At 50.1% G+C, this 25324-nt stretch overlaps 1 protein-coding gene across 1 annotated transcript; it reads right to left on the bottom strand.

Annotated features, from left to right (window-relative positions):
* Positions 1-1629: 1629 nt before the first annotated feature.
* Positions 1630-25016, bottom strand: ptpn12 (protein tyrosine phosphatase non-receptor type 12). Its single transcript, XM_067254185.1, is given in 18 exon segments — positions 1630-2992; positions 3114-3230; positions 3821-3940; positions 4877-4942; positions 5858-6265; positions 6268-6761; positions 8834-8919; positions 11198-11296; positions 11424-11501; positions 12208-12274; positions 12758-12900; positions 13397-13456; positions 13723-13794; positions 14099-14137; positions 14265-14360; positions 14736-14812; positions 15145-15253; positions 24630-25016. Coding segments are annotated over 18 exon segments (2292 nt in total). The 5' UTR covers positions 24729-25016; the 3' UTR covers positions 1630-2930.
* Between the last annotated feature and the right edge of the window lie 308 nt (positions 25017-25324).

Genomic DNA, 25324 nt, shown 5'->3' with positions numbered 1-25324 from the left:
TTGGTGACATTATGATAAATATGGTGTTCTTTTTCATGCAGATGAAAAGAATAGTCCTCTAAATATTTTCAATTCATGTAACCTGCCCTTCGATCGATATTTAATACATGTTCCACCAAATGATTAGTTCGCTACGATAGATAGTATAAATAATATACAAAATATAACTTGTTCTAATTCTGTCCGCTGCTGACTTCGTGGCCTCTCGCCAGGGACTGCAGGACACAGGCATTGAGAGACAGGGCGGCGGATGACAAACTATCTGGTCGACCGAGTTAGTCAGTCACCTCTGCCTCCCTCCGGGGCAGACACATTTACATTTACATTTAGTCATTTAGCAGACGCTCTTATCCAGAGCGACTTACAGTAAGTACAGGGACATTCCCCCGAGGCAAGTAGGGTGAAGTGCCTTGCCCAAGGACACAACGTCATCTGGCACAGCCGGGAATCGAACTGGTAACCTTCTGATTACAAGCCTGCTTCCCTAACCGCTCAGCCACCTGACTCCCCAGACACAGTGGGGAGCACTCCTCTACATAAAAGGAAATAAATAGGTGGGGGTGGGGGGAGGGAGAGAGAGAGAAGATAAACAGCCAGATAAAAAAAGAAAGAGAAGTGAAGAGATAGGTCAAGGGATTTCGCTTGGCTATGGCAGCTGCCACCAACCAATGACCCTGGTACATAAACCCAATCCTCGCGTTAAAACATCTGTAGAATGTGAGCAAGTCATCTGAGTCAACTGATTTATACCACAAGGACTAACTGTCAAGAGTGCATATATACTGTTGTGCCTTTATTTATGTGGGAAATACATGCCAGATGTTTTTCTACAGAAATGTATTTTTTTATGGAACAGAACAACGTACCGATTATGCCATGTCCCATTTATATTAATGGAACTGAAAAGGCAGCGTCAATCAGTTATTCTGACCCACTCTTGCTTAACGACTATATGCCTCTGGTATGCATAATAGTATACTGATCAACAGCAATGTTTGCACATACTTATTAGACGGCGACACCTCATTAACACAGATAATCTGAGGGCAGCCGGACAGAGCAGTCAAGGTATAAATACTGCTCAGGATTCTCTACATAGAATATTGTTGTGAATGTTCATCAAATAAATAATAAAAGCGTGCGATACAGCTAAAACCAACCATATCTGTGTGCACTGTATGCATTCACATATTTTCCCACCTGCCACAAATCCGTATGCTAAGTGAATGCATGGGAGAGACCCTCAAGATCTTTTTGAACATTTCCACTAATAGTGCTGTCCGTTTCACGCCAAGTTAACACATAAGGGGGAAAAGCCGCTGGCCTAAATGTAGTTCCCCATGTCTACAGACGTGTTCAGAGCTGATGTTGGGTGTCCTACACTCCCACCTGCAGTGAGGAAATGATTGTTATATTAGTGCAGGAGAGGAAAGCCCCTGGTTTGACAGAAACCCCCCCCCCCACTGAGCTCACTTCCTGTCGTGTTTACAAGAGCCCCAGATGATTCCATCTACTCATCTCTGCTGGTACCAGGAGTGTATCTCACAAGCACACACAAGTGCATACACACACACACCCACACACACACACACACACAGGAAAACAAGTCAAGAGAGTCGCATCTGATGTCTTTCTCTTTTACTGACAGGTCGATTGAGTTCAGCAACATACAAACAGATGTGTGTGTTATATGTTTGTGTGTGTATGCGTGTGTGTGTGTGTTGGGGGGGGGTAGCTGAGAGAGTCCCAGAGGTGACACAGAGCACACACACACTGCGCTCGCTCCAGTGATGGATGTTGATTGGAGGAGGATGAGGAAGTTGGGTGCTCTCTGAAAGGCACGGGGGGGCTCTGAAAACAAGTCCAGTGGTCCAGTAGAGAAGAGAACAGGGCATGATGGAACCAACAACAGTGTATACAAAAATAACCTTTAGAATACAATTTACAAAAAAAGAGCATTATTATTATTATTATTACTACAATCTTATCTTGAGCCCGTTCGCCATTGTGATAGAACTGGCTGTTTTCGCCAAAGTCCAGTCAATTAAAACTTTGAACATATAATTAGAGACATAAGAAAAAAAAACAAGATAGAACAATGACAACCCTGAAGTATTTGCTAAAACAAAAGGAGGGCAAAACTATTGACAGTTTGAGCAACCTTATCAGGGACAGAGAATCATGCACTGACTTCTTACATCTTCTGTTATTAAGAATACTTAAGACAGCAAAATCTGAAATATTATATACCTAGTCGCCCTGTACATTTATTAAACAATGCATATATAACTGGAGCTATCGAGAAGTTAGCGAGGATCGAAACAAACAGAACAAAAACAAAATCCAACAGTATTCCTCAATCCCTAGCCACATGCTTCTGTCTCAGAGCACAGAAGTAGATAAGAAAGTGTCTTTCCGAAATGGTAAAGAAAGAAACAGAAGAGGTGGAGAAGTAGAATGTCAGTTTCTCTCTTTCTTTTGTCTCTCTCTCTTTCTCTTTCTCCTGAAGGATAAGGCAGGTACATGGTCCCAGCAAAGAAGGAGAGAAACACAAACGACTCCAATAGGAACCAAGGGGACTAGGCAGGAACATCCAACATGGCCGACTTGGTAGTGATGCATAACTGGAACAGTCCGCTCCAAGAGTTCTGTTTCTACGGCGATTAGAAGAATAGCACCAGCACACACACAGACACAGAGAGAGAGCCCCTGGCAACCAGCGAGAGTACAGCGCACCGGTGGAATGTTGCTCTGCAGATGGGTGGCAGTTCAGGAGGAAGGAGGGAGAGTCGATGAAAGGATGGAACAGCATTCAGTGGCCTCCTCCATGGGATACAGTGGCACTTAAAGGAGCGTGTAGGTGAGGGGGGAGAGTGGGGGGGGGGGCTTTGAGGTTTTAGCATGTGAGGAGAGGAGGGATGGGGGGGTCGTCATGTCCACTTCGAGGGGGGCTCCCTGGGGCCTTTGGGTTGTGTGGATCGCCTACCGAACCCTGGGAATCGAGGAGAAAAAAAAAAGGAGGTTAGCATGGCCAGTGGAGTGCTAATCTGTTCCATCTGGTCCCCATGTACCCCTCCTCCCCACACCACACGTCCTCTCCTCCACTCACCCACCCGTCTCTGTGGCCTTGCTCTCTGCTGCTGTGACCCCAGAGGTGACTGGGCCAGACAGGGCCACCCTGCCCGCGGTGTCAGACACGCTCTTACTGTCCCGTCTGTCTCCGGACATGTCTAGGAAGCAAACACACACACACACACACACGACAGCAGATGAGTGTGTAGCAAAGTACCCTTCCTATGCTTAACTGGCTCGCTGACTCCACTGGACAGAGAGGACTGTGGGAAATTACTATCACACTTGAACACAGGCTCCCTGTACAGAGGCTAGGAGAGAGAGAGAGAAAGAGAGAGAAAGAGAGAGAAAGAGAGAGAGAGTAATAAAGAAGTGGAACCAGACACCCTGCCAGACAGAATGACAACACACACAGACAGAGACAGACAGAGACAGACAGACAGCTAGACAGACCGAGACAGACAGAGCCTTTTCGCTGGTTAGAAGGGCATGACTGATTAATTTTCATGGAGATCTGCGGTGGTGATCAGATTAATTATGAGAGAGCTGCCCATCCTGGCTGTTTAGCATTTCAGAGGCAGAGGATGGGGAGTGAGTGAGTGAGGGAGGGAGGGGGAACATGCCCCTCACTGTAATGGGTTGGTTCAAAGACACTGACATAATGGAAGTTTGGACACATAGACACACACACACACACGGGCGTGTAAGCCCTAGTGTCAGGAGGAGCCTCTCTGAAACATGCACGTACCTTTCTGTGATCTAAGAGGAGACCCCATGCTAGCTCCTGGCCCTGGCCCTGGTCCTGGTCCAGCCCTCTCCCCTGCATCACTCTGCTCCACAGCCCCCAATAACCTCACCTCTGTTGGGTCTGCAAGGAACAACAACACACGATTAGTGAGAGAATTAAACGAGAGAGAGAGAGAGAAATCACTCTAGTTTGAACCAATCAGGTCGTTTTATTTAATCTTACCATCTTAATTGTATTCTTGTTTTGTGCTATTAGGAATGAGGTTTCATTTTATTTCGTTATGTAAAGACTATTATACAGGCATCAAACACAATCCTTCATATCCCTTGCTCTCCTCCCCCTCCCTCACCCCTGCTATTTTCTGTTACCAGCCACAGCTTATCATTACTCATCCAGACATGGCCTGAGTCAGATAACGTACTACTAACATGGTCTAGAAGGCTTTAACAAAGACAAGAAAGACCAGGGAGATCAAGGATGCTTCAGATGTTGACGTGGTTCAACTTCAAATAACTTGCGCCCTCTTGTGGTGGTATGGAGCACTGCACCAACTAGCTGGACAGCAGTGATACTGATGGAGCCAGTGTGGGACCAGGTCACTTCCAGCCACGACAGACCAGACCAGGCTAGACCAGACCAGTCCAGGCTAGACCAGACCAGACCAGACCAGTCCAGACCAGACCAGACCAGAACAGTCCAGGCTAGACCAGACCAGTCCGGGCTAGACCAGACCAGTCCAGGCTACACCAGAACAGACCAGTCCAGGCCACACCAGAACAGACCAGTCCAGGCCAGGCCAGACCAGTCCAGGGCAGTCCAGGCCAGACCAGTCCAGGCTAGACCAGACCAGTCCAGGCTAGACCAGACCAGTCAAGGCTAGACCAGACCAGTCCGGGCTAGACCAGACCAGTCCAGGCCAGACCAGTCCAGGCTAGACCAGGCTAGACCAGACCAGGCTAGACCAGACCAGTCCAGGCTAGACCAGACCAGTCCAGGCTAGACCAGACCAGACCAGTCCAGGCTAGACCAGACCAGACCAGATTCAGGGAGACGCACCTGTGGCCAGTATGAAGGACTCAGGGGTTCTCTCAGGGAGGGGGGGAGGGGATTCCTCGTCACTGTCTGGGGCAGACAACATCACACGTTACTGGGGGGGGGGGGGGGGGGGGGGAGGACCAGGATTAATGGACGGCGAAAAAGGCGGCAAAACAGCGTTGAGAATAAGCAGCCAATGTGCCAACCTTCCCCAGCCGGCCTCATGGAAGCTGTCCCAGGGTCAGCCGGTTTCATGGAAGCTGTCCCAGGGTCAGCCGGCCTCCCCAGATCCCAACTTCAAACATGAGGTGGAAGCTAGAACACTGATCCAAGATCAGCAGTTAAGGCGAACCCCTTCGGACCAGAGTCACCCGTCACAGCCAGTCAAAACCAGTCAAAACCAGTCACGATCCGTCACAAGCAGTCGACACCCACACCCACAGCGCAGACCATATCCCCGCAAGCCAAGCAGACCACGCCAACGCAGGCCATTCCATCAGGAGCTTCAATCAGAGGCGACAGGATGATGACGCCGGGAGATTTAGAGGTGATCAGTGCCAGAACGCAGCCCAGGATCTGATCCTGTCTGTGGATCTGATGCCAGGACAACGTGCACAATGTTGGTGGAATACACTTCATGCAGTGTACACAGTAGCACACACAGAGATCCCACATCACACACACAATCTTCCTCTCCCCACACACACACAAAACAGACCCACACACATTCATGACATTCCTTACAAATTCAACCCCCCCATCCCCTTTCATCTGAATAGAACCTCTACACTTGTCCTGCCAGCTGGACTGACCTTTACATTCATCTCACAGCGTACTTAAATCTCAGAAATACTTGAGGGGTGGTTTTGATTCGGTGCACCAGGCAGAATAAAACTTTGGAGCAACCCCTCAGAGTATACAGTCTCCATGCAAGATTACACAAATCAAGTGCACCCTAAAGCCCCCTAGCAGTCCCCACTCGGGACCTGCGCGGCTACGTACCTGATTGCGTTACCGTTGGCGACGGCGTCTTGGAGACGTTCTGCCCGGCGATGGACATCGGCCACACCTTCCTGCTGGGCATCTGGTCGCTATGGTGTGGCACCTTGGAAACCGTTGCCGTCGCCGTAGAGACACTATATGAGGTGGGAGTGGGGGCAGTGTTTCTCAAACCCTTGGCCTCGCCCTCCCCTTCCGCGTCGGAGTTGTCTGAGTGGAGGGGATTGGTGAAGCTCAGAGCAGTCCTGACGGGGGCGGAGCCACAGGGCTGGGGGGCGGGGTCTCGCACGCGGTTCTTTTCAGGTGTGGTCGGACTCTTCTCTAGACCGGGGGGCGTGGCCCAAGCGGCATGCCCCGCCTTCTCCCCCTTCAGGGCCAGGTGATTGGGCCGGAGGGGGACGGGGCTGCCCCTCCCCCAGACTGACTCTGTTCCCCAGGTAGATTGTCCCCCGAGTCCTCGGAAAAGGAGACGCTGTTGGAGGGGCGGGCCTTGAAGGCGTGGCTACGCTGCAGAAGGTTGCCTCCGTCGAAGCTCCGAGGGCCTTCCTGCAGTGGAACCTTCTTGATCTCGATGCTCAGCTTCCTCTCCAGACGCTTCTCTCCCCCTTCGCCCGGCGAGGGGGAGGACGGGGTCAAGGGGGGCTTCTCGGGCGCTTGGAGGCTGTCCGAGCCCGATTTGTTGTAGTTCTCGTTGAGGTCGGGCCCCTGTGCATTGTGGGGGTTGTGGTTCTGCTGGGCCTGGGCCAGGACGTGGATGACAGGTTTGGGGTGGTAGCGGTCGTTGTCCTGGCGGACTTGGGTCACCGTGGGGAAGGCGGAGGGGGGAGACGGGGTGAGGATAGGGGGGACGGGGCGGGGTTCTGGAGGCTGCAGGATCTCCTCCTTCACATCCCCCTCGACTTGACTGCTGAGAGGAAGAGAGAGAGACGGGGAGAGAGAGAGAGAGAGAGAGGAGAGAGAGGAGAGAGAGGAGAGAGAGGAGAGAGAGGAGAGAGAGGAGAGAGAGGAGAGAGAGGAGAGAGGAGAGAGAGGAGAGAGAGGAGAGAGAGGAGAGAGAGAGAGAGAGAAAGAGAGAGAGAGAGAGAGAGAGAGGAGAGAGAGAGAGAGAGAGAGAGAGAGAGAGAGGGGGGGGGGGGGAGAGTGAGAAAGAGGGTGGGGGGGCAGAGAGAAAAATACGGTTTTTCTGATGAATCTACATGAAACCATTTACACTCTCTCACCACCAGGAGGCAGCACACAGCCTGGATGTCAACCTGGTCACATAACAGAAACACATTCCCTGCACCTCACATAATCAAGTCTTTGAATGAATTATGGCATATTTTGGCTGGCTAGTCAAATGTTATTGAATCAAATGTGTTTGTAATGTGTAGAGTCTGGAGAGCAGTAGACTGCACAACAAAGAGCTCACACAGATTGAGACATCATCATCAGTAGGGTGACCACTAATAACACCAGGAGTACACCTGTAGCTGTGAGGACATACTGTGACAACAGAAAACCACAAGGGGGCGGGGGGGGGGGGGGGCAGAGAGATGACAGTATGATGAAGAAGTGAGAATGACAAGAGACGAGAGAGAGGAATGGGAGAGAGACTGACGAAGGGAGCGAGGAATGAGAAGTTGAAAAGGAAAGAGAGACAAGAATCAGAATCCGGGAAGAGACAAAAAGAGAAATGACAGCGGTATCATTTTTGAATGACTTAACTGAAAGAATATTGAGATGGCAGAATGAAGGTGACACTGGAAACCACACCAGCATGGAATATACATACACAAATACACCCACAAACACAGCATTGGAATGATGACTTTGGGTGCCAGATTAAGAGCACATGACAGAAGAGATCAGGCGTGGCCTGGTGGCACATAACTTAGTAAAACACACGTCCTGGGAAACATGCCGTTTAGCACCGACTGGCGTTTACATTTTACATTTAGTCATTTAGCAGACGCTCTTATCCAGAGCGACTTACAGTAAGTACAGGGACATTCCCTCCGAGGCAAGTAGGGTGAAGTGCCTTGCCCAAGGACACAACGTCATTTGGCACGGCCGGGAATCGAAATGGCAAACTTCTGATTAATAGCCCGATTCCCTCACCGCTCAGCCATCTGACTCCATAGTCCGTTTAGTCAGGATATGACCCAGAGATGGTATCAGTTGGAGACATAACTGTTACTATATCACTACCAATCAGGCCCATCCAGTGTGTGTGGGTGGTCTGTTACGCTGTCCCTTTATGATGTCATCAGAGGGGTCGGAAGTCACAGCTGCTGCTGCCTGTTTGCCCGATCTGAGCGCGTACAGCACCCAGAGAGCAGAGCCCCACCAAAGCAGCAATGCTAAGTTAATGCTCCTCTTTACAGCTAGCGCGATAGCTACGGACGCTACTGCCGCCCCTGGTGTTGCTAGCTACCTGTAAGCCTAGCGGTCCTCAGGGGGTTACTGGTGAAAGAACTCATCACAACCAAGAACACAATCTCAGCTCAGCTCACGCCCATAGCTTACAGCCCAAAGTGTGTTTGTGTGTGAGTCGGAGTGAGTCATTGTGACTCACTGTGTGTCCTTGACGTGTGTCTCAGTGGAATTCCTGCAGTATTTCACCAGAGATGTGAGACACTATGAACACAGATAAGTCCACTAAAATAGCCCTGACTGCAGACCTGCAGTCACTGCAGACCTGCGGTGACTGCTGTGTACTCTGAACAGCACGTGACTCTGATTTTAGAGAAGACTAGACATTACATTACATTTAGTCATTTAGCAGACGCTCTTATCCAGAGCGACTTACAGTAAGTACAGGGACATTCCCCCTGAGGCAAGTAGGGTGAAGTGCCTTGCCCAAGGACACAACGTCAGTTGGCATGACCGGGAATCGAACTGGCAACCTTCGGATTACTAGCCCGATTCCCTCACCGCTCAGCCAACTGACTCCCCTAGACATAACAACACACACACACACACACACACACACAGTACCTGCGTATGCGGGGTGGCTTGGGGGGCGGGGTGTCCCACCTCTCTTCGTCTGATTGGTGGCTTGATTTTTCTGGGCTGCTCTCATCCTGAGGAAGTCAAAAAGCAGAAATCATGATTGGAGTCTGCAGGTCACGTGACTTCAAGCAGGATATGCAGTGTGAGGGTCAAACCAGGTCTCCACTCTGGGTTTGTGTGTGTGTGTATGTGTGTGTGTGTGTCTATTGTTCCTAAACCAGACCCATGTTCCTATTACAGAGTTTGTACTGACCTGTTTGGTTCACTGAGTATGACAAACATTAACACTGTTTCCCAACCCGTCTGTCTGAATGTCTGCCAGTAAATCATTCTGCCTGCCTGCTATCAATCTACATACCTCTGTGTGTCTCTCAGCCTGTCTGTCATTATGTAGTCCTAATTTATACAAGATACTTTCTAGACCTGTCTAAGACTGGTTGTGTTTCTGCTGTTCTCTCTTTCCCAGATGTGGTCCTATTCTCAGGCTCCAAAGGCATTATGGGAGAATGATGTCACAGATCCCCTCCTTTCTAAACAGGAAGTCAGCTCCCTCTGCTGGCACACTGCCAGATCCCTCCCTCTCCTCCCTCCCTCCCTCCCTCCCTCCCTCCCTCCCTCCCTCCCTCCCTCCCTCCCTCCCTCCCTCCCTCCCTCCCTCCCTCCCTCCCTCCCTCCCTCCCTCCCTCCCTCCCTCCCCCCCTGTGACTTGCTCAGTTATTTGTCTGTGTCTCACTCATAGCTAAGCAGCATCCGGTCTTTTCCTTTCAGAATTAGAGACAAGCTCTGTGTGTGTGTGTGTGTGTGAGAGAGAGAGATCAATCCCACTGCCAGTTGTCAATGTGAAAAGTCACCCCCCATTTCCCTCCTCCTCCTCCTCTCTCTCTCTCTCTCTCTCTCTCTCTCTCTCGTAAGAAACTAAGCTTCCTCGAGACCAAGGAGGATTCTTAGAACACGAAGACAAGACGTGTGTGTGTGTGTGTGTGTGTGTGCGTGTGTGCGTAACAGCATCTGTCTGACTACCACATCTGCTCTCACTATCAGCTTCTGGTGGGAGTTAAATGTGCTTCCTGGAAACAGAAAACAGTGTGTTTATGCATTTATGTGTGTGTGTATGTGCTGGTTTGTTGTTCAGCACTTCCTGTAGACAGAGCACACTGCTCATGAATGTGTTACAGGAAAGGTGTGTTACAGAGAGTGTTTGTTACCTGGAGTGTGTGTTACTTAAAGAGTGTGTTACAGACAAAGTGTGAGGGGGGAGAGTGTGTGTAAGGCAGAGTTTCTGGATACATGTACAGCGTGTGTCTCTGTAAGGTCAAGAGGTCATGCAGCAAGGCCCCCTCTGAGCAGAATATAGCATGTAGGCCAGACAGAGGGGAGACAGGGAGGAAAATCATGTACTAATAAACTAATAAAGTCAACTCCTTTCCTTTGTCGTGACTCCTTCCGGCCTGCCTTCTCCAGAATTTACATCTTATCAGTGTGTCTGAGATAGCAGTAGCAGGGAGAGTGTGAGGAGAGAGATTGTGTCTGAGATAGCAGTAGCAGGGAGAGTGTGAGGGGGGGGGGAGTGTGTCTGAGATAGCAGTAGCAGGGAGAGTGTGAGGAGAGAGATTGTGTCTGAGATAGCAGTAGCAGGGAGAGTGTGAGGGGGGGGGGAGTGTGTCTGAGATAGCAGTAGCAGGGAGTGTGAGGGGAGAGTGTGTCTGAGATAGCAGTAGCAGGGAGAGTGTGAGGGGAGAGTGTGTCTGAGATAGCAGTAGCAGGGAGAGTGTGAGGGGAGAGTGTGTCTGAGATAGCAGTAGCAGGGAGAGTGTGAAGGGAGAGTGAGTCTAAGATAGCAGTAGCAGGGAGAGTGTGAGGGGGGGGGAGTGTGTCTGAGATAGCAGTAGCAGGGAGAGTGTGAGGGGAGAGTGTGTCTGAGATAGCAGTAGCAGGGAGAGTGTGAGGGGAGAGAGTGTGTCTGAGATAGCAGTAGCAGGGAGAGTGTGAGGGGAGAGAGTGTGTCTGAGATAGCAGTAGCAGGGAGAGTGTGAGGGGAGAGTGTGTCTGAGATAGCAGTAGCAGGGAGAGTGTGAGGAGAGTGTGTCTGAGATAGCAGTAGCAGGGAGAGTGTGAGGGGGGAGAGTGTGTCTGAGATAGCAGTAGCAGGGAGAGTGTGAGGGGGGAGAGAGTGTCTGAGATAGCAGTAGCAGGGAGAGGTAACATGCCTAGTCGTGCTGTTTCAACAATGGAATTTCAAACATCTGACACTGCACTTCTACACCAGGCAGTGGGGCGAACACACTCCGCACAGCAGAGGAAGAGAGTGTTCACCTCAGTGCGTGTGTGTGTGTGTGTGTGTGTCCTCACCATGCCGTCTGGTATCTCTGAGTTGGCAGGGCCTTCCAGGAGGAGCAGCTGTTTCTCAAACAGCTGGGCAATGGCTCTGTGGACCAACTCATACTGCTCCTGCAGGAGGGGGAGGGGAAGGAGGAGGAGGAGGAGGAGATTGGTATGAGGACAAGGAAGGATGAGCATGAAGAGAAGAGAGAGAGAGCTAGAGAGAAAGACAGTAATACAGAGAGAAATGTAGGACCTTGGTCTGAACAGCAGAGTGCCTCTGTGTCCTCATCTCCTGAATCAACCGGAACACATTGAAGTCTTCTGGAATCTTCTACAAAACAACAAGCAAATATCCATACAGTCAGTGGCCTGTCCACCTAGGAGTGCATGTGTGTGACTGTGTGAGTGTGTGTGTGTGACTGTGTGACTGTGTGACTGTGTGAGTGTGTGTGTGTGTGTGTGTGACTGTGTGTGTGTGTGTGTGTGTGTGTGTGACTGTGTGTGTGTGACTGTGTGTGTGTGACTGTGTGTGTGTGACTGTGTGTGACTGTGTGTGTGTGACTGTGTGTGTGTGACTGTGTGTGTGTGTGTGTGTGTGTGTGACTGTGTGTGTGTGTGTGACTGTGTGTGTGTGTGTGTGTGTGTGTGTGTGTGTGTGTGTGTGTGACTGTGTGACTGTGTGAGTGTGTGTGTGTGTGTGTGTGACTGTGTGTGTGTGTGTGTGTGTGTGACTGTGTGTGTGTGACTGTGTGTGTGTGACTGTGTGTGTGTGTGTGTGTGTGACTGTGTGTGTGTGTGTGTGTGTGTGTGTGACTGTGTGTGTGTGTGTGTGTGTGTGTGTGTGTGTGACTGTGTGTGTGTGACTGTGTGAGTGAGTGTGTGTGTGTGTGTGTGTGTGTGTGTGTGTGTGTGTGACTGAGTGTGTGTGTGACTGTGTGTGTGTGTGTGTGTGTGTGACTGAGTGTGTGTGTGACTGTGTGTGTGTGTGTGTGTGTGTGTGTGTGACTGAGTGTGTGTGTGACTGTGTGTGGCAGTACCCCAGCTTTGAGAAGGTTCCATGTGTAGTCTATAGCACAGATAGCACCCGTCCTTCCACAACCAGCGCTGTGGAGACACAACACACATTAGCAACACAATATCTGTCACTACCTTCTCTGCCCAAGATCCAGCTCTCTCTGTCTCTCTCGGCCTCTCTCTCTCACGCACACACACACACACACACACACAGTCTCTCATGCCAGGTATCCAGTAGGCCATGTGTGTTCCATCAGGATGATAATGACTTGCCTAGAGCCTTCCTGCCTCATTACTGCATAGCAACCACAGCTATGTGTGTCTAGGTGTGTGTGTGTGTGTGTTTGTACCAGACATACTGTCATACACCCCTGTAGCCACTCCTTTAATAGTTGATGCCACTCCTGCAGAGAGTGTACAGAGTTCCCAGAAGCCCCAGACCTGCTGATGAGAGACCGCCCCCCTGCTGGACACCACATGACTCCCAGGGTAATAGGCATGGTCTGATCTGCCCCCTGGGACATGAACGCCAGTTCCGTGGGAAGACGGCAGGGTGTGTGTGTGTGTGTGTACCTGCAGTGAATGCAGATGGGGACATGGTCGTTCTCTTGGTACTCCCTCATCAGACCAATCATGTCGAGGATGGAGTCGAAGGAGGAGGGAACATCGTGGTCGGGCCAGTTCATGTAATGAAACTGTGTTATCCTTCTAGTGTCCTGAGGAGAGGAGGTGGGAGAGGAGAGGAGGGAGAGGAGGATGGAGAGGCGTAGGGAGAGGAGGAGAGGAGAGGAGAAGGGAGAGGCGTAGGGAGAGTAGGAGAGGAGAGGCGTAGGGAGAGGAGGAGAGGAGAAGAGGAGGGAGAGGCGTAGGGAGAGTAGGAGGGAGAGGCGTAGGGAGAGTAGGAGGTAGAGAAGGAGAGGAGGAGGGAAAGAAGGAGGGAGAGGAGAAGGAGGGAGAGGAGGAGAGGAGGAGGGAGAGGCATAGGGAGAGTAGGAGGTAGAGAAGGAGGGAGAGGAGAAGGAGAGAGAGGAAAGGAGAAGAAGAGGAGAGAAGGAGAGGGCGGAGGTGAAGGAGAATGAGAGGAGACAAGAGGAGGGTAGAAAGACAGAGTTGAGTTAACAGTTTCCCGGAAAGCTGCCCTCCAAGCAGACGACACAGAGGCCTCTGTTCCAGAGAGACGGAGGGCTGCTAGAAACGTGTACTGTGACTTACACTCTCATTCTCCACAGCCAGGGTCCTGATGAAGTAGTCTGTCCTGGCCTGCTCCGATTCCTACAGCACACACACACACACACACACACACACACACACGTTGTTGAAGGCCACTGTCTGTCTCTTTATAATAAAAAAACAACTGTCTAGCTCTTTGTGTGCCTGGTAAACTGAGAACTGCTGACTTGGCATCTGACACACAAGCCTATATGCACACACGCACATACACACAAGTACGCACGCACACAAGCCACACGCTTGCACACCCGCACGCACACACACAACACACCCGCTTGAGTACGGGGGAGGGTGAGATGTTGACTTACACAGGAGACTGTGAACGGGCCGAAGGACATGGGCTCCTCTCCTACCAGAGGAAAGTACCTCTCACACTTTTTCTAAAGAAGGAGAGGAAGCAAATGTGGTTAAACCGTGAAAGAATGAGAACACACACACACACACACACACACACAGAGAAAGACACAGAGAGAGAAAGAGAGAGAGAGAGAGAGAGAGAGAGAGAGAGAGAGAGAGAGAGAGAGAGAAAAAGAGAGACAGAGACACACACACACACACAGATTTGCGTGACATGAAATCACCCACATATAAATCTAAGCCCTGTCATAATAGTGGGCTGATGTATGGAGTTATGACAGAGCACTCTCCCTGAGCATGATCCGCTCTGCAAGATAAGAGACTTACCCTTCCCATCTCAAACTCTCGACAGGCCATCACGATGACCTGCAAACAGAAACACACACACACAGAACAGCTCAGCAGGAAGTTCATCGTCTGTTCAGAATACTGTGAGGAGACTGTTGGCCCCGGCAACATTATTACCCCTCTCCCTCTCCCCCTCTCTACTCACCGCTACGTTATACTCCCAGTTCATCCTCCAGAAGTCGAGCACAGTGTTGGGTAGAGGACCCTGGGTGGCAATGTAGGCTTCAGGACCATCAATGCCCTACACACACACACACACACACACACACACACACACACACACACACACACACACACACACACACACACACACACACACACACACACACACACACACACACACACACACACACACACACACACACACACACAAGCCAATCAGTAACAAGAACAGGAAGAGAGGAGGGCGGAGGAAGAACAAACAAAAGGAGGAGCGTAGGAGACATGATGGATCAGATTAAGAAAGGAGAGAGAAGGAGGAGAGGAGGAGGAGGAGGAGAGGAGGACAAAGTCCAGGCAGTTGTACATGGTACATAGTCAGTGTCATCACATGTCACAAGGACCCATTAGGACAAGGTACCTTTCAGCTACAGAGGGAAAATGCGTGTGTGCGTACCTTGATAAAGTTGGCATTGACATAATCTGTGTCCTGATTGGTGGTTTTCAACGTCAGCTTTACCCGAGTGTGGTCAACTGAGGATAGAGAGGCCGAACGGGTCAGACAGGAAGTGAAAGGGATGTATCATTTAAAGAGGTCAAACAAGTGCAGAGAAAGAGAGATAGAGATTAGAGAAAGAGAGGGGGGGGGTGAGGGGTGGGCAGGGAGGAAGTGTGAGGTACAGGAACCATTATGTAAGAGTAATATTGTATAAAGCACTTTAATCTATATTTAACCTACCATCTGCAGTCTCCTGCACATAGTCATAGTGGGAGCGCCTAAGAGCTTGCTCGCAACCACACTCACACACGCACGTCCAGCTTTGTAAGCTGGTCCGTGGGTGTGTGTCTGTGTGTGTGTTTCTTACATGGCAGTATGTCTTTGTATCTGTTCTTTTTCACGTTCTCCTCCTTCTCGCCCGTGTTGGTGGGGTAGATCTTCTCCGTCCTGTATTTGGTGGACAGCCTCCGTAATCTCTGCAGACCGGAGAGAGCAACGACAAAACAGGAGAGCTTAGCATCAGGATCGTGACAAGAATGTTTTTGTGTAGGTGGGTAAACAGATTGATTCCCTAGGCTAGCCGTAGTTCAAACCACACAGCTTCAGAATCCCTGGAGCTCCACCGAGAGGCTTACGGTCCCCATGGTGCAGCTCCGCACTGAGGCCCGCCCTCATCATCAGTCCCTCATCAAGCCATTACTCCTCAAGAAGCTCCACAGGGGAGACACAGACCTTCTCCCAAGAGCTTTTCTAAGTCACTCTGCTCCCTTGGGTTGCCCTCAACAATATTTGAAACAACTCAATAATCTCCGTGATGAGGTCCTTGGCCCAGCTGCACTCCACGCTGAGGCCCTCTGCCCAGCTCCGCGCTGAGGCCCTCTGCCCAGCTCCGCGCTGAGGCCCTCTGCCCAGCACCGCGCTGAGGCCCTCTGCCAAACTGCAGTGACAGTGAGGAGTGCTACTGTGCTCTCCCAGACCACCGCTTGCCCTGGGACACTCGGTAATGAGAACTTGCTCTAGCACATTATCTCCCAGGCCCCAACACACACTCCCAGAAACACACACACTTCCTGCTAACTCTCTGTGTGACAGAGTGTTGACGGGTGAACTCATAATCACATGTGGCACACGGTAACACACAGTAGAATCAATTGTACCCTTAAAGAGTTCCGCCACTTGAAGGAACCCGTGGCCTTAGAACCCGGGGAGACTTCTAGAACACACACACACACACACACTGAGGTCAAACAACAACTAGGTTATTCCTTCTCCATCCTCATTGGACCACACACTCACATGACGTACCGACCACACTGGGTTTTTTCGCGTTCTTTTCCCCCTCTCTCTCTCTCTTTTTCCGACTGAGAACAGCGACGTGGGCGTAAAGGAAAGAGGCGCGTGCGAACATTCTGTCTCCCCCTCTTCCCCCCCCCCACCCCCGCCCCATCGCAGACAGGTCCTGATTAGCTGCCAATTTACAGAAACTCGATCCATGCATCTTGAATAATTGTCACTAGTGTCAGCATGTGTACACAATATACATAATGTATTCTTTTGTGAAATAAAAATATGTTATGAAAAGAATGATTGCGCAACGTAGAATTATAAATACTTTGCTACCGTTATGCTCCAGACCTACACGCACGTACACACTGGATAACACGTTTACCAACACCCGATCTGGACAGCAGAGGAGTGGTGAGTGTGAACGTGTGTGTGTGTGTGTGTGTGTGTGTACCTCAGACTGCTTTGCTGGTAAACAGAGCTCTCAGAAGAGGACAGCAATCACATTACAGCTATTCTGTTCTCATGTAAATTACATTTTAATCATCTGCTTCTGTACAGAAACCTGCTGTCAGACGGGGTCAGACACACACACACACACACACACACACACAAACGTCAGTATGTGTGTCTCTGCATTTAGCATTAGACAAAGCTAGCCTCTAGCTGCTGGATGGGGCAGCCTAATCTTTAGACCTACAGGGTCTGACCATGCAGTGATGTCTCCCAACCAGACAGCCACTGCCCCACATATCTGCCTGCCTGCCTTTCTTCCTGTCTGCCTTTCTTCCTGTCTGCCTGCCTGCCTGCAAAGACACTCATGAACAAAACCTTGGACGTAAACTGGACAGAGGAGAGAACTCCTGGTGGGTCTGAACCCTCAGTAGTTGCTGCTCTCCAGGGACAGAGAGAGGGGGTGGGGGGTCAGAGAGAGGGGTACGTTGTTGCAGTATGACAGGCACATATCACACCTTCTATCACTTCCACTTTCACTCTTCTCGGTATCCAACCCCAGATTGTCACAGGAAGTAACGACACCCCGTATGAGTGGGCCAACTTCCTGTCACCCTGCTCTAACACTCCCCCCACCCCCCCCATCTCTGCCATCACGGGAGCAAGTCACACACACACACACACCTCTTACCCCCACTGTTGCAAGTCAAAAATACCCCAAACGTCCCATCTTCAATTTCCTCTTCTTTCTATCCACTATCCTCCATCTTCCCCTCTCCTCCCCCGTTCTAGATGGGGCGACGCCCTTCTGCTTCCCATGGCAACCTCAGAGACCCTCCACAGGGCGTGGCCTGGGACTGCTGAACTGGGTCTCTCAAACACACAGTCACAGTCTACTGCATCTTAATCTCTGTATCACATTGTCATTGTGTGTGTAGAGGATATATATTTATATATAATATTTCCTCAATTAAGTGCTTCCCCTGCCCTGCTCTCCCTTGCCCTCCTCTTCCTCCACTCCCCAGGACCTAGCCTAGCTGAGGGAGAGGCAGATGGAAATGACAAAGAAGAGTGATGTGATGTGTGGAGGTTAGAGTCTAACCTACTTTCTCTCCCTGGCTAAATAAGTCAGCAGAGTCTCTCTTATGGTCCCCTGGTCTGAATTATTCACAGCCAACCGGGCCATTGTAGCTCCGCACCCCGCCTCGCCATTGGTCCAAACGCTAGTTTCCGGCAGGCGGAGGTGGTTGGCGGCAGGGATGCGGGTTTCCATGGAAACAGGAGGCGGAAGGTTGCGTGTGTGTGTGTGTGTGGATGGCAGAATGAACACCCTGGGTCACCCTTCAAACACACACAAACACGAAAGCACACAAAAGCAAACACACACATGGGTTCACACAACACCCTCAAGCTCAAAGACACATTCAAGCATACAGTAAAATAGGTCACCTATCACCGCACTGACACACACACACACACCTTTGCTGCACTGGATGCAGTTATGGCAGTCTGCGCTCAAGGCACACACACACACACACGAGAAGCAGGGATGTTCTACTCATAAAAGTAGGGTGTTTTTCACAAGTAGCTAAGAAGCCTCAGCATTAGCTCGTCACACATGGACATAAGCAGGGTCCCCATGTCACCGCCCCCGACAACCCCTCTCCGACCCCCAGCCTGCCTCCTCCCTCCTGGCATGCTGAGCCCGCATGGCTCACCACTACCCACCAGCCATTGGGGCGAACCAGGAAGTGTCGTTCTCTACTTGACCCCCTTGGTTTTCACTGGATGGCGATGCTAGGTATTCTGTTTCCAACCAGAACATGCTAGGTTAAGCCATGCCGTGTCACAGCCAGATGGTGCTAAGCTAACGTACGCTAGCCCCTCTGTTGCGGCGACGGTCAGAGTGATGAGCCCGGCGTGGTGGAGACAGGAGGGGCAGTGCTGAGGGCGGAGGAGAAGAGGGCGGAGGACAAGGAGCCATGACCTCAGTTCTACAGGAATGCAGGCTCTCTGTCTGCTTGCACGGCCTGCCACTCCAACCACAAGGTCTGTCTACAGGAGAGAGAGGGAGGGAGGGGGGGGGCGACGTGTTTGGAAATGAATGTGTGTGTCAGAAGTGTGAGGTGCTGTTGTGGAGCTGGAGGTAAAAGGACTAGTAATACACTGGGCTGGTGGTCAGACAGACTAAATTTAGAAGACAAACACAGAGACAGAGAGAGAGAGAGAAGACATGATGACAAGAGAAAATAGAAAATGGAGGTAGAGTGTGGTAGAAGGGTGGAGAAAGGGAAGGAGGAGAGAGAGACAATGAGAAGGGAAGGTAGAGAGTGGTAGAAGGGTGGAGAAAGGGAAGGAGGAGAGAGAAACAAGGAAAAGGGAAGGAAGAGAGAAAACAAGAGAGAGGATGGGTGAAGAGAGAGGGAATGTGGATAGTCGACAGTGAAGGAGCAGGAAGGGAGAAAAGGAAAAGTTGGGAAAAGGGAGTCAGGTGGCTGAGCGGTTAGGGAATCGGGCTAGTAATCTGAAGGTTGCCAGTTCGATTCCCGGCCGTGCAAAATGACGTTGTGTCCTTGGGCAAAGCACTTCACCCTACTTGCCTCGGGGGGAATGTCCCTGTACTTACTGTAAGTCGCTCTGGATAAGAGCGTCTGCTAAATGACTAAAATGTAATGTAATGTAAAAAGTTAAAGCATGACACGAAGAAGTGTGAAAACAATTATTGATGATGAAGGGGGGGAAAGGGTGAGAGAGAAGGATCATGGTCTTTTATACTGTAAGGAACATGTTGGCTTGCAGTGTGTGTGTGTGTGTGTGTGTGTGTGTGTGTGTGTGTGTGTGTGTGTGTGTGTGTGTGTGTGTGTGTGTGTGTGTGTGTGTGTGTGTGTGTGTGTGTGTGTGTGTGTATGAAAATTCTCTCAGCTGGGAGATTTAACAGACCAAACAGGATGTCAAGTCAGGCAGGCCAGAAAAGAGCCCTGACTTCTCTTCCTCTCTCCTCATTTCTCCTTCCATCCAATTCCTTCCTCCTCTTGTGTTTGGCATTCCCTCCAACCGTTTCTGCTTTGGCTCATTTGGAATTAGCGGTGCTAGCCCCGTTAGCATCAATAGTGGGAGTGTGTTCCTGTGTTCAGAGATAAGGGCTGGGCTTTTAGCCTGCAGTCGCTAGCTGCGGCTAGCCTTGGGAACTTAATAGGTCTCCTCCTGCCTAGTTGAGAAAATACACATGTGGGCCATCATATAATCCCTGTCATCTGGAACAGGCCAGCTATGTGTGTGTGTGTGAGTGTGTGAGAGTGTGTGTGGTGCAGGATTAAGTGCTGTATTGTCTCATTTGTGTGATGAAAGGTTCTCTTCCCCCTCTTCTATGGCTAAAACAACAAACAGGAAGCTGGGACTAGTCACCTAGTCAAACATCCCACTGAGTCAGTGCACATGCCACCCTGAATGTTCTGTCAACGCATGTGCACAGACACACACAGACCCGCACACGCGTACAGACACACACACAGCATAATAGCATCATTTCCTGTGTGTTGTGATGTACAAGGCTTGGATGGGCTCTGGGAATGTTCTAGCTTGGTGGGTCAGCTTTGATCCGCGTAAAGCTGCCCGTTCCAACACACACACACCAAATCTAATCACTTGCACAGCGGAAATACTTCACTGCTCTCCAAACTCAGCCCAGCTCGGAAGCAGAAACCCTGGTTTTGGGTCAAGCTCTCATTTACAGAGGGTGAGTGAAATGTCTGTCAGTGAACACGTGAGAGTGTCTGTGTGGTTTTGGGAAGGAGGATGAAAGAGGGGTTGTGACACCGAAGAGACCAGGAAGGTGCATTGTGACAGTAAGGGTTTCCAGTCTTGTGACACATACAAACACAGCGTTAGTTTTTATCTTGTGACAGAAAGAGGCTCAACATTTTGTGTGAGAGAATTATAAAAAAAAAAGATACAAACTAATCCAAGATCTTTTCCTCGTCCAGAAACACCTCTCCTCCTCTTCCTCCAGGGAGGGCTCCTAGCCCAGTCCGTTGTGCACAGACTCAGAGCAGTGGGCCTGGCCCCAGGGAAGGACAGGGTCACACACTATTAATATTACAAGACAAACAGAAGCTAAAAGTAGAAGATCTTCACCGTAAACACCGAAAGCCACACAGAGTTTCTCTCTCTCGTGTTTCCTTCATCTTCATCCCCGTCTAAACGTGGGCTGGTTTAGCCGAACACTCTTGAAACAGAATGGATCATCATGATGCAGAACTGTGATCCATTAGAACTACAGCAATGCTAGCTTACGCACTTCAAAGCACAGTCGTGTATTGAAGACTATATTATTGTATTAAGTGTAGAAACCGTTGGATCATCCCTTGATAATTATCTCCAATCATTAAGAAATGCAGAAAATAATATCCACACCATGCGATCGTTACTATCGCGTTGACACCTTGTTTAAGACACACATTGTCAGTCTAGACATGGTTCAGACGCAAGGGATCAGTGTGTGTGTGTGTTCTGCATGTACAAGCTGATTACCCCAGCGCACATCAAAGCCAAAACCACACACACACACACACACACACACACGCTGTTCTGGGTCTTCCTCAAAACCTGCTACCTTTTGGCACACTCACATGGAACATCACAGTTTAACGTGGGGGGGGGGGGGGGGGGGGAAATTACGTGGAAAGTGGCTGTATGTTATTGTGTGGTGTGATGGTGTGTGTGTGGGTGTGTGTGTGCGCGTTGCTGATGTGGTGAAGTCAATGCTCCCTGTGACCAGAGGACATCCTCGTCCCTCTGCTCCCTGTGACCAGAGGACATCCTCGTCCCTCTGCTCCCTGTGACCAGAGGACATCCTCGTCCCTCTGCTCCCTGTGACCAGAGGACATCCTCGTCCCTCTGCTCCCTGTGACCAGAGGACATCCTCGTCCCTCTGCTCCCTGTGACCAGAGGACATCCTCGTCCCTCTGCTCCCTGTGACCAGAGGACATCCTCGTCCCTCTGCTCCCTGTGACCAGAGGACATCCTCGTCCCTCTGCTCCCTGTGACCAGAGGACATCCTCGTCCCTCTGCTTCTCTCTAAGCCTTGTGTAATGGTGTGTGTTAAGGTGTGAGAGCTTCAAAAAAGAAAACGCAGACCACATGTGAAATAGCAAGAGACAGAGACCGACAGACAGAAAGCAACAAAATGATAAAGAGCTAGAGAGCTAGAGAGCGAGAGAGCTAGAGAGCGAGAGAGCGAGAGAGAGAGAAAGGAGACACTCCAGGCCTCCCATCCTGTCCACAGTCAGGCGTGAGCCTCAAACAATACCTCCATCTTCCTCTCCTGGCTCCTGCCCCTGGAGCAGACAGGCTGGGTTGCCAGATAACGCCATGACACACTTCCCCTGGGCCTGGCCCGGCCTGGGGCCAGACACCACAGACACACCATGCTGGGCTACAACAACAGAGGCACTTCTGACTAACCGGGCATGATCCAAACCTGGCAACCCAGCCAGTCTCCTCCACTTAGGCCACGCCCCCCCCCCCCCCCCCCCCCCCCCCCCCCCCCCCCAGGTGCAGGTCTTGAATCAGCTGACACACACTCAGCTCATCCTGTAGCACGGAGACGCATGGCTGAATCTAGGGCCAGCAGAAGACACGACAAGTTCCTGTCTGAGAACAAGACATAATGCAGGTCCTCACACAAGTCCCCTAAGCACGCCCTCCGTGCCCAGAGGCTCCTCTCAACACCCAACATGCCTCTTTGTGATGCGCTGGATCAATCAGTGTTCGTCCTAATCGAACGTGACAATCTCACAAAGTCACATTGTACAAGCATTAACCCCATGCTGCCCAGTCGGTCGTTTGCTCTCAGGACAGCAGCCAAGAGAAGACCGTCCCAACTGTCAGCATGCAGGCTACTCTGCCTGTGTGCTACATTTACATTTAGTCATTTAGCAGACGCTCTTATCCAGAGCGACTTACAGTAAGTACAGGGACATTCCCCCCCGAGGCAAGTAGGGTGAAGTGCCTTGCCCAAGGACACAACGTCAGTTGGCATGACCGGGAATCAAACTGGCAACCTTCAGATTACTAGCCCGACTCCCTCACCGCTCAGCCACCTGACTCCCCTCCATGTTTGTGTGTGTGTATGTGAGATGTGTGTGTGCATATGTGAGATGTGTGCGTGTTTAAGTGAGCCGTGTGTGTATGTATGTGGGATGTGTGTAAGTGAGGTGTGTGTAAGTGACATGTGTGTAAGTGAGGTGTGTGTATGTGGGATGTGTGTAAGTGAGATGTGTGTGTGCGTTTTGCTGTCCGTTATCCATTGTCAACCCACTAGATCTAATAAAAGGGTGAAGCGTCTGTTAGCAGCTAATTGATTTGCATGCTATTTGGTTGGGGCTAACTCCCTGTGGTATTGGTCCATCATGCAGAGGCATTAGCGCATCGATAGCAGCCAGGCCAGACTAGCAGCGTATAGATTTCCATTCTACGCTAGTTTGGATGGATCATTATGAATACAATCACTTTACTTGGTGTGATGGCCAGTTTGCACCAATAATCTGTAGCATGTGTAACGCATGGAAGGAAGGAATGAATGAAGCTGTTGGGTGAGTTTGAATGGTAATGATGAGCTATGATAACTGGAGTCATTGGCTAGTCTAATGAATGTAAGGCTGTGAACAATGCAGGTCTGACAGACGTCTTCTTAAACATGATTCACATGGGACTCGATTTTGTAAAATTAGTCATTCACGTGTAACTACAAATATTCCAGAGCATTTGAGGATACATGCAAGTAAAGGCTAGTCTCTAAACGTGGTCTGACAAGAGGCCCAGAACAAGCCCGTATCCCAAATCCATAAAGCACTTCCCCTCACGGGCTCCAGCGAAGCTACAACGCCCCTGGTTCTTGCGCAACATCCGCAAACGCTCCCTGTTTCAGACAGACTGGTCATCACTTATCACCACACCATAGCCTACAGCAAAACACTCCCCAGCAAAATGACTTTTTGCTTTAACACGGCAAATCCACTGTGTAAAATATTAACTGCTCCGAGCTCAACATTGAAGACGAAAGTCACACAATACGATAAGACAAAGAAAGCAACCGGGAGAAATGTGTGTTGCCGCCGGGGGACGTGTAGGAGAAAAGTTGTCTGTCCACTTCACTGATTTTCCTCTTTACGCGAACCCAAATCGGTTACAATCGCAGAGCAAGATAGTCAACTTAAAGCGTGTTTTTTTTTTTACACATAGGCTACGTTTGAATTCAAAAGGCTAGGTTAAGGGTTGAAACGCCGAGTTGTTGTCAACGCTACTCAACAGAATGGCTACTGACTAGCCCCTGTCAGGCGAGCAACCTAAACAATAGCTCCACATTTGAATGGCTTACATCTTAATGAAATCCATGTCAATATATAACTGGTAACCCGTGTGGCAACGAGACCGTGTACAATAAAACAACAACACCTTTCCAGCGTAGCCTTTGGCCAGCATGTCAAGCAGTTATGTAGCCTCTGGGCGCATTGATTGCAACATTATGACAATTCGCATGGCTAATGTTACATGTGGTTAGCGAGTCAACTAGCCTTTCCGCTTAGTGCTAATATGTGAGGGTGTCTACAGGGCCACAGCTGTAAAACCGTGTAATTTACAGAATAGTCGCACAGGGTAGGCTACATGGCCAAGGTGGGCGACAATGCCAGGCCGCATATCAAGCCTGGAAAAATGAGTAAGGGGCTCGCGTGAGACGTGTCGTCTACCTCGCCTCCAGACAGTCAGGCAAACGATTCAAACGTTTACTCGGGGAATGGAACACTCCGCATACCGGAGGACAACGTCGTATTTGCTTTGCTAACCTAAGCTAGTTTATCACAAATACCAGTCTAAACCAAATACACAGTGTTTAGGACTGTGTAGTCTGAACTCCGAATCCATCATTTTGTTGGGGCAGGCTAGTGTTTGAGAGAACAGGAAACATTTGTTTAGATCACCATGACCATCCCGCGGTGCCTTGCGTCGCTTTTGACCAGGCTTTCCACCGTTTTAATTAAGGAAAGGGGCCATAGCCCAGTTCAGCCAAAAATAACAACCCCAATAGGAACAGAAGGATCCCAATAGCCGTCTCACCATGAAGTCACTGCCAAAGTTATCTTCTCCTTTCTGGTCTCCAGTTCGCATAGCTTGGACCCCTTGGATGAACTTTCGTAGGATGCTTGCCTGGTCCATCCTCACAACCCGCAGTCCGGCGGTTGTCCCACGGCGTGGAGAAGAAATACGAATTGGGGAAAAATAGGAAAATAAATAAATAAATACACTAAGAATCCTACCAGAGAATCATTTCTGCTGCCCTATCGCCCCATGTTTTCTTTATCCTCGCCGTTAGACAATAATCCAAACAAACGTCGTCACCGTAACTCTTTCGCGTTTTTGGTCCTAAATAGTAACACATAAAGTGAGACTAACTATATAATCCCTATATCTAAAACGACAATACCCGGTCTACCACTCCCTGTCTCTTTGCTGCCACATTCACAACTATGTTTCAGCTACAAAAGTATCCGGAGTGCACAAAAGCCACTCTGTAACATTTCCGCCCACTCTGCGAAATAGCTTATAACCATTGGAGGACATACCCAGGAAACTACTCTGCGATTGGTGGATTTGTACGCCACTTAATCAAATGAACGATTTAACTGGCCGTCGAAACTACATCGGTCACCACGGTCTCATTGGTGAATTCCCATTCCCCGTACGCATAAATATGTTCTACTGGGAACAAAAGTGTTAGAGAATTTTTTAATGCGGTTTCTACGTTGATAACA

This window comes from Osmerus mordax, chromosome 17, assembly GCF_038355195.1.
Source record: "Osmerus mordax isolate fOsmMor3 chromosome 17, fOsmMor3.pri, whole genome shotgun sequence".
NCBI lineage: Eukaryota > Metazoa > Chordata > Actinopteri > Osmeriformes > Osmeridae > Osmerus > Osmerus mordax.
The sequence above is the reverse complement of the archived record's forward strand: the minus strand, read 5'-3'. Positions and strand labels throughout refer to the sequence as shown.